Consider the following 9,566-nt stretch of genomic DNA (forward strand, 5'->3'; position numbering starts at 1 on the left):
AGCCACACCAAGCCTCCGAGCCTCGGGCAAGCGCGGGTAAGGGGAGCGGTGGGCGGGGCAAGCGCTGAGGTGGGGTGGGGGCGGGGCCAGCTCCGGAGCCCACCGGCTCTGGGCCTCTCTGGCCCCGCGACACACTCTGGCCATGCTGTAGCGCCGGGACCCAGCCCAAGGACATGGCCTGGAATCCCAGATTCAAGCTTTAACCCGGGCTGACTTTTCTAACCCTGTTTCCTTTGCACTTTTTAAAAACTAATAAAAACAAAATTGGCAAAGACATCAGATCAGCCCAACAGCGCTGGCATTGGAGATTTGATCACCAAATCATTGTTCTTTAAAGCCACCGAGAGGAGCACCCAGCACACACCTGGTCTACTGCTGCCTTAAGTCCCTCCACCCTCCCAAGGTGGGCCCCAGCCTCTTTCCCCTCCCACCCTGGTCTCCCTACACCACCTTTCCTAGGCCTGCACTTTGTTTATATTTATAAGCTCATGCCTCTTGCCTGGTGTGGTGCACAGCCCTGGAATCCCAGGGCTTGGAGGCTGAGTCAGGAGGATCACAATTTCAAATCCAGCCTGAAAAACTCAGCCACTTGGCCAGATCGTGTCTCAAGATAAAAAATAAATAAAAAGGGTTGGAGGTGTAGCTCAGAGAAAGGCCCAGGGTTCAAAGGCCCGGGTTTTCTAGCCCTGGTCCTGCAATAATCTCTTGACTAAACTCTCTTCTGGCCCAATTCACTGGGATAGGTTCTGACCCTTCTGTCAGGCCCAACTCCCAGAAAGCCTCCCCCACCCCAGCCCTGCAGCGTAAGACACAAGCAGGGTCTCCTTCGGAAGGAGAGGCAGGCCCCTTCCCAAAATGGGTGCCCAGCCTTGGTCTCCTGCCTCACCCAGCCTCTGGCCTTGCACGAAGCCGCCGTTCAGTGCACGCACATCTCTTTTCCTTCTTTCCAAAGAAAAGACAGAGACCAAACTTTTGGAGACACCTTCCCTCCCAGCAGCCCGCAGGCTGAGGCAGCCGCCCCTCCCCCACGCCGGAAAGCCTCCCGGCCCGCGAAGAGACACAGCCAGGGCGCACAGGGGCTCGGGGCCCGGGGGGGCGCACGGGGTCGAAGGCACTGCCAGGTCCCCATCGCCCGCCGAGCCCTGCCCGGGCCTTCACGGAGCACATGGGAGGCCGGGCCGCAGCTCCGGGGGCAACGTCGCAACCCCGTGCGCCAAGTCCCCAAAGTGGCGCGGGCCACCGAAGGCAGCTGAGGGGCATACCCAGCCGCGAGTTGGGGACTGGCAGTGTGTGTGTGGGGGTGGGGGGTCCTCATCCTCTGGCGCCGCCGCCGCGATAGCTGCTCCCGAGCAGCGCGAATCCCGAGGCCGGCTCCCGCGGTGCCGACACAAAGGGGAAGCACGCTTCACCTACCTGGTTCCTGCGCGCCCCGTGCTGGACGCAGATGCTGGCGCCCTCCGTTCTCCCTGGGTCCCTTCCGTCCCCGCCCTGCGCCCGGGAGCTGCCCGCGCGGGGAGCGGCGGCGGCTGCGCGTAAGGGGCGCGGGCGCGAGGCGCGGAGCCGGGCTGCTCGCCGGCGCCCCCTGCCTGGCAGAGCGTGGCCAGACGGCCTGGGGTCCCTGGGATTGAACCGAGTCACACAGGGCTGTAAGACGCGGGAAACCTAGACACCAACTGAAGATTGGCCCTGGATCCAACCCCAGGAAGCAAATAGTGTATCATTCAGCCTGAAAGGAACGGTGACCCCACCAGAACTGTCCGGACTCGAGGCTGCGTCCTAATCCACCCTACTCTGGCTCCTCTGGGAAGTTCCATGACCAGGAAAGGTGGACATTTAGAATCTGTTCAAGGCACCCACGACAGACGGCACAGCTAAAGACCCTCAGGAAAGAGGACTCCAGAGCTGTTGCAGAAAGTAGCAAGGATGATGGGATGAGCATGCTCAGAGTGAAGGGAATATTGAGAGGGGATTTGTGTGAATGTGTCTTTTACTGTAATTTTATTTATTTATTTGGTACAGGATCATCCTATGCAGCTCAGACTTATCTGTACCTCCTATCTCAGCCTCCCCAGTGCTGGGATAACAGGCATGTCCCACCACGTCACGTTTCAATAGCTGGCTGGAGCCGCATGTGGTGCCAGGGATCAAACCCCGATCCTTGCGCTTGCTAAGGAGACTCTTAGACCGCCAAGCTATCTCCCTGGCCCAAAATATTTTTCTTAAATTTAAATATTCACTGTAGTGTAAATCATACGTTAGATATAGAGCTCCTGGGAGGAAAGTAAATCTGATATCACTGGAAAACAGTAAGGACTTCACAGTGCTTGATATCCTTTGTCACTGGGCATGGTGGTGCTTACCTGTAAACCTAGCACTCAGGAGGCTGAAACGCCAGAGTCACTGTGAGTTTGAGGCCAGCCTGGGCTGCAAAGTGAGTTCAAGGTCAGTCTGGACTGTGTAATAAAACCCTATTTGAAAGAAAAAAAAAATTATCCTAAGACTTAACCTGGAAGAGTTGGGGTTTTGTCAGTTTTGTTTTGAGACAAGGTCTTGATATGCATTTCAGGCTGGTCTTGAACTCACAGCTTAAGTCCCCAGCCTCGGGGCATGCTGGGTGGGACAGCTGAGACCTTTGGAAGGGTACTTTACACAGCCCTACCCTGCTCCAGATCTCTCTTCAGAGCCCAGAAGTCTCCCTGTGCAGAGCAGGAGCAGATAGAAGGGAACCAGGGGTGCAGATGGCTGGTAAATGGGAAGGAGATCGTCAGGGGGAGGCAGGGAAAGGAAGGGGAAAATTATCAGTTCAGATGCATCTTGTCCGTGTGCCCACTCCCCACAATGGGTATAATCAATATGCCTTACAAATACAAACCACGAAAGATGTTTTAAAGAAAAAGCCAGTGGGGATGGGAAACCAGACAGGCTGCAGAGATAGCACCCTGGACCAAGCACAGAGTCAGAGCCAGAGTGACCGTGTCTGCTGGCACACAGCATTGGAAGGAGGGGCAGAGCTTGACCCCACACACATTGACCTCTTGCTTTTCTTGCCCTTGCTGACCTGGACCACACCAAAGAGTCACAGCCACCCACCATCCTACCAGACCTCGGCTTCCTTTCCAGCTGCTGATCCTCAGCTCACAAAGCCAAGGGGCCTGAATCCCTTAGGCTCCTCCCAGTGTACATGGATCTGGAGACGTGTGACAGTCTCCTGAGCCCACTCCTGCACACCCCTTGGACCACACACACCCAGTGGGCGCCATGCCCCATATGTGCCCCATGGAGAGTCAACCAGGAAGCGGGTCCGGGCATTTGTCAAATGCAGACTTCTACCAACTTGGCCTATCTGCATATGCCCTTCAGCTCCTCACCTACCCCTGAACAAAGGCTTATACCTAGCTGTCCCCCCCAAAGCCTCACACACTGGTATGCTGGGCTTTGGAGAAGCGGTTGGATCACAACGGCTGATTCTGATCCCCAGATTCATCCACAGCTGAGGTTCTAGCTGAGGTAATGTTGGGAGGCGCAGTGTAGCTAGAGGACTGGAGGATCAATCTCTGGGGGGCCTGGTCTGCCTCCTGCTCCGCTTGCCCCTCATTCTCTCACTTCCTGTGGGTCTGGTTGACCAGCTGCCTTATCTCTTCCTAGCTTTGGACACCGTCCCTGTCACACCTGAGCAGCAGAAGCACTGCCCTGGTGACATGCCCTGGGCTGTGGTGCCCTTCTCAGGCTCAGCTGTGGGAGAGGATTTTTCTAGAAGCACTGAATCTGACCATGTTGGGTTCCCAAGACACTGGCTTTCATTTCAGGACTAGGAAGGGTGTTGTCATCCTGTCCTCCCCTTCTGCCTTGCTTCTGGGTGGACTGGGGAAGTGAGAGGATGGATGTGATAACTTTGCTGACTGTTAAAGCGTAGTCGCCTCTGATGCCCATGGCCTGTAAAAGCACACAGTGGCTGTGAACCCAGCCACAGAGACTCCAGAGGACCAGACACCAAGAAACAAGGCACTGTACAAAAATACTTTAATATACCACAGCACATTGTTATACATTAGATGGATGCTGGAGAGAGCATCCTATACAGAAATACAGGCAGCTGCCTAAAAACTTAACCCTCATTAGACACTCAGAGCTCTCAGATCCTGCAACACTACTGATCTCTGTGTAATTGCCACTCCTTAAACAGAATCCATTGGACAGGAGAGTAGATATGAAATAAACTATTGATACCACAAACTTCATTGCCACTCTATTCAATTGGTTTTCTACTCTTTGCTTTCTTTTTTTTTTTTTTTCCTTCAGGGCCTTCAGGTTGAACGATATCCTCACTCATGTATTTATTTGTTTGTGCATTTATTTATTTTGTATTGAGCCAGGATCTAAGTCACGAAACTGCTCAGGTTGGGCCGAACGTAGAAATGCGGGACTGCACAGCGCCACACGTGGTTGACTGAATTTTTAGTCTATGTAACAATTACATTACAAATGCCAGTAAAAATAAACTAGAGCCCATTTAGTTCGATAATTCTGCCAAATAAACTCCCTTAAATTCAAACCTGAAAGAAGTAACAGTATATAAAGTAGAAAAACCTATCCTATTTTGCATAACACTCGAACCCATGCAAGTTGAGCTATAAAGCCTGAAAACTTGAGGTAGGGATGTTGTTTTCTATGAAAACAAAATCACATCTCAGTGGTTCCGCTCAGCGGGTTCTGAAAACGTGAAGCTGGATTTCTGGAACCAAATAATGAAATTGTACATCTGTGCTCCCTCTTCTGCCGAGCACTGGAACTGCAGCTGAATTAAATGAACATGCTCTAGCCAGAAAAAGAAAAAGAAAAATCCATGATTTTTGCTTTTTTTTTTTGAAATAATTATAGACCCTGACTGCTTTCCGGGCAGTAAGCTCCTGCGTAGCTCGCCTAAGTGACCTACAGGTGATGGATTCCCCACAAGAGGGCTGATTACATAGCAGTCTTTGGGGTACTTTTTCTTCCGGATAGAAAAAGAAGGGACTTTTTCTTACATGGACTCAGACCATGTCCTATTTTAAGAGGTTCAGAATTCCTTGAGAATGTTGCACGGCACAATGGCTCTGTTCAAATAAATCCACGCACACACTACACATCACAGTCCTTCCAGCCCTTGCTTCTAGGGCTTTTAAAAGGCAGGGCCACGCCAGCCGCAGTCACGTGGCCACGGTCAGAGCCGAGTGCGGGGACGGCTGTCTATGGCAGGTGGGTGGCACCCTCGATCACCTTGTGGGTCACCAGTCGAGCTTCATGGCTTTCTTGCTCCACACGTATTTCCCTCCTCGCTTAAGGAACATCTTCTCATCAAACCCGCTGAACTTTATAGCCTGCTCCACACCGACGTCCAGGATGGACTTGGAAGGGTCTTTGCGTCCGTTTCTGCAGTTTAAGAAGCGCATCTAGGAAAGGCAAGCCAGAAATGGGCATTTTTCATTTCGTTTGTCCTGTAAAACCCCATCAATCTAGAACACTTTTCCTTATTCAGATCATCTTTCAGAGAGTGAAGGAGGGCTCTGGCCAGGCGCAGGGCAGCATGGGCCCCACGTCCCCAGCTCAGCCCCTTGCTGGGCCCGGGCAAGGCTGATGAAAGGGTCTGGAAGCCATTGAGCACAGCAGCGCATGCGCGTCACTGAGCCCCTGCATCCCATTCGCGGGGGAGTGGGAATCCGGACAAACTTCTCCGAAGACTGACCTCTGAATTTTGTTTGAAATTTCACATCGAGGGGATACCGGACAAAAGCAAAGAAACAAAAAACAATCCTGTCTCTGGCAAATGCCAATTTTTTTTTTTTTTTTTTTTTCTGGAATGTAGATTGCGTGAAGTCTGAGTCTGAGCCCTAACAAAGGGTTTCTATGCGGAAGCAAGAGACAAGGGCGAGAAATGGGCTACAGAGGACTCAGGCACCTAAATGAGCGAGAGCTGTGCTCTTTGTCCTGCGTCCTGCTGGGCTCCTTCTCATGCAATCTTCAGTTTTCCGTCATTGGTCCCTAGCCTTTTCTACTCAGGGTCCCGGGAGGATAGATGGGGGCCAGGGAGATAGCTCAGTAGAATAAGTGCTTGCTTGGCAAACTCGAGGGCCTGAGTTCAATCCCCGATTCCACAAAAAAAAAAAAAGCCTTTCTACTCTGCAGCCAGGAATGAAGTCTTCCTGGTTCTTATCACCAACCCTGAGCATTTTGTCAAAGATCAAGTAAAATATGTTCAATCAAGAAATCATTAAATTATCCAAAGCAAATATGGCTTAATTATGCATTTTCCAACTACAATATGTGGAGACCAATGAGTTTGTTGATGAGAAACATTGGTCAGAATCCCTAGACAGTCGTGCTACTTTGCACCCCAAAAATAATTTTTTTAACTTGGGACTCCTACTAATAAACCAAACATTTCCATTATTATTTTTCTCTTTATACTCTCTAAGAAAGCTCACATGTGCAATAAGTGAAATTGCTTCAAGCATCATTGACTAACTCAGAAATAACAAAATAAAAAATTATAATAAGCATTTGTCAAAACAATCCAATTTCATTATTGTTCTCATGGCTCTCCCTGGGGCTTACTTCCTTAAAAGAAATATGTCTCTGAATAGAATTATTTGTCCTCTGCTAGAAATGCTGCTCAAGGTTCTAAGTTTAGAACAATAACAATCAAAAAAAGTAAAAAGGAAAAAAAGAAAAGGGAAGTGGGTTTTTTGTTGTTCCAACTCTGAGAAGGGTGGAGTTTCCCCTTTCCTTTAAAATGGGATGGGATGGGGAGGGACCATGTTGGCTTAACATGGAGAAAATCCATGTGGCTCTCTGGATCACTCTCAAGAAGAACACAGTCCAGAGATACGGGCTGCTAAAGATTTGGTGACCTGAGGTATGAGGTCATCTATTGCAGGAGAACCTCCAGCCCCCAACCACAGAACAGAGAACTCTGCCGCGGTATTGGATCCCAAGTGACATTTCCAAGAGTTGACCACATGGGGACAACATCCAGAAAGGAGAAGCTACTGCCAAGCTAGAGGCTTGACTCAGGCTAAAATCTGTGGAAATGCCAAGCTCAGAACTTGCCCTTGTGCAGCCAGGACTCCGTTGCATTAAAAAAAATAAACAACAACAACAAAATTACTATCAGTCAAGCTATGGAATCCCCTATAAACAGGACAAACTAGTACTAAATGATTATGTTCATTTTAGCTCTGGCATGGCTACTTAATTAGTTTTCCCCAAGGGTTATTTTGACACTCACAAGAAATACTTACATATTCATCCAGAATGAGATAGGAGTCCTTCATCTGCAAAGAAAAACATCAGGTTCAGACTTAGTTTCAAATACTGCCCTCCATGCAACTGTCTATTGTCGATGTTTGTGTTTTTCTATTCATGCTAGAAGCCTCCAGGCGAGAAATGTCACCAGGAAGGTATGTCTGACAAGGGCTCCCAGGCCTTCTATGTTCCCTCCAGCTGTCACCATCATGGCCCTGTGACTGTCACTACTGTCTATCCACTTGAGTTCCCTTTTTTCTAGTGTACAATCCAGAGCTCTCTTTAATGCTATCACCAGGCACCTAAACAGTGGCTTTCCCCTGGAATTCTAGTATCTCCTGTTATGTCTTGAGATTAGTTATGCATTCGTAGGAACACTATCCCTATCTACTCTTCTAGGTACAGAAAGGGAAAATTCTTTTCTATCAAAGGCCAGCTAGTAAATGTGCCCAGTCACAAAGCCCTCAGAATCTCTATGACAGCGGACACCACCAAAGCCCAAAAGCCACTACGAAAGGTATATAAGGGCATAGGCACTGACCCATTATGGGCCCTACAGACTGAATGTTATGGTTTGTGTCTAGGTGTCCCCCCAAAGCCTCATGCAGTCACTGGACAGCTTCTGGAGTTTGTGATTAATTATTGGGGGTGTGGATGCTGCACCTGCCCTGGGGCAGGTAATTTGCTCTACAGTGTAAAGAGGGGAGAGAGTCCGGCTAGCTGCCTGAGCTGTGGCCACTCCCTTTGCTCTCTTGCTCTTTGCCCTGCCATGAAAGGTTGCTCTCTGCCATACGCTGCTTTGCCTTGGAGCCAGCTGAGTGTGGACTGAAACTTCCACTAACTGCGAGATAAATAAATCTTTCCTTCCTTCACTTTGGGTGTCAGGTATTTGTCTGAGCAACGAGAGAAGAGTAACTGAGATGCTGTATTCCATCTTGTTACCATGCTCAGCTGGTATCAGGTATGGAGTCAGGCAGCAGGCTAGGCCTGTCTCTTAGCCAGAGCTGGCATTTCCTGTACACACCAGTCCCAGGCCTTCTGTGAGCTGTGGATGGGGTAAGGGATGAGGGTGGGTGATGGGGGCAGCAGCAAGAGCACCTGCCGGAAGCTGCTCTGTGTGTGCTTGGAGCAGCCCCAAGGGGCACAGCACTGCATGGCCCACGGGTTTTGGGGTTACCAAAATCATGGATTGGCTCAGCTGCCACTCAAGTCAATGGTCACTTAGGATTTGGGTTCCTCATGTGGAAAATGGGGAAATAAACCAGGGCTGGGGAGCATCTGTGAAAAATCCACAAGAGCAGAAGGGCTGAAAATCTTTCTGCAAAAGGAGAGGCCTATCACATAGTGACATTTGTGAGAGCCTGCTCTGCATTCTTTGATCTCACATTAACTACATAATTAAGACTAAAAAAGCAATAGGGCAGAGTCCCTTTCACTTCTACCTGCTCCTTCTCTTTGAAGGCCACCCTGGCTGCCGGGGCTGCTCTTGCTCGTGCGAAACTCCAGGAGCTTTCAAACTCCAAGCATTACTAAAAGCTTCTGAGGCCCAAAGCACCATGGATTCGCATCTGTGGAATTTCTGCCTCCGTGCAAGCATTATGGGGGAGAGCTTTGCTGTATGCATATTTTTGGGTGACAGATGGGAGAATCTGTTTTTAAAATACATTTTTGCATACTGAGGCTTATATTAGTTGCTTTTGAAGTCCTAAAGCTTATAAAAGTAAACACAATTGACTACTAATTCTGTACTCCATGATAGTCATGGCAGTATTACAAGGACATCTTTGGGACCACCCTTACGAACTTCAAATTTATTTTCCATACTAATTTTCATTTCTCAGGTCTAGGTGTCTAGCTCAGATAGAGAGAGAGAGATAGCTCAGTAGAATAAGTGCTTGCCTGGCAAGCACAAGGGCCTGAGTTCAATCCCCAGTTCTGACGAAAACAAAAAGCATAAAAAAACCTAATTTTCATTTCTCAGTAAAACTGATATTTAAAAAGTCCAACTTAAAAAAAAAAATTTTTTTTTTCTTTTTCCAGAACCAGGGGTTGAACTCAGGCCCTTGCGCTTGCCAGGGAAGCACTTATTCCACTGAGCCATCTCCCTGGCCCCTCCAAAATAATTTTCATTGGTACTTAATATTATGAGAACTTATCCTCAGCACTTAATATTCTTTGCAATATGCTTTTCAGTCAGAATTAAATTTCATTCTATGAATGTACAAATTTATCTGTTATTCTTCTAGGCTACTATGTATTCACTTTTTTGATGTTACTGCCTTTTT

At 48.9% G+C, this 9,566-nt stretch overlaps 2 protein-coding genes across 3 annotated transcripts in view; both read right to left on the bottom strand.

Annotated features, from left to right (window-relative positions):
- Nucleotides 1-1,508, bottom strand: part of Rnf144a (ring finger protein 144A) — a 100,359-nt gene extending 98,851 nt beyond the window's left edge. For both annotated transcript variants that reach the window (XM_004644591.2, XM_023704808.1), the window contains exon 1: nucleotides 1,414-1,508. The gene's annotated coding sequence lies outside the window, so the exon portion shown is untranslated. The remainder of the gene's footprint in view (nucleotides 1-1,413) is intronic.
- A 2,908-nt stretch (nucleotides 1,509-4,416) lies between these two features.
- The window catches only part of Rsad2 (radical S-adenosyl methionine domain containing 2), a 13,881-nt gene continuing 8,731 nt past the window's right edge, over nucleotides 4,417-9,566 (bottom strand). Inside the window, exons 5-6 of the mRNA XM_004644592.2 lie at nucleotides 7,278-7,310; nucleotides 4,417-5,429 (exon numbers count right to left, since the gene is read on the bottom strand). Of these exons, the coding sequence (XP_004644649.1) occupies nucleotides 5,265-5,429; nucleotides 7,278-7,310 (198 nt within the window). The 3' untranslated portion in view covers nucleotides 4,417-5,264. The remainder of the gene's footprint in view (nucleotides 5,430-7,277; nucleotides 7,311-9,566) is intronic.

Source organism: Octodon degus, unplaced genomic scaffold, assembly GCF_000260255.1.
Source record: "Octodon degus isolate 3935 unplaced genomic scaffold, OctDeg1.0 scaffold00204, whole genome shotgun sequence".
Taxonomy (NCBI): domain Eukaryota; kingdom Metazoa; phylum Chordata; class Mammalia; order Rodentia; family Octodontidae; genus Octodon; species Octodon degus.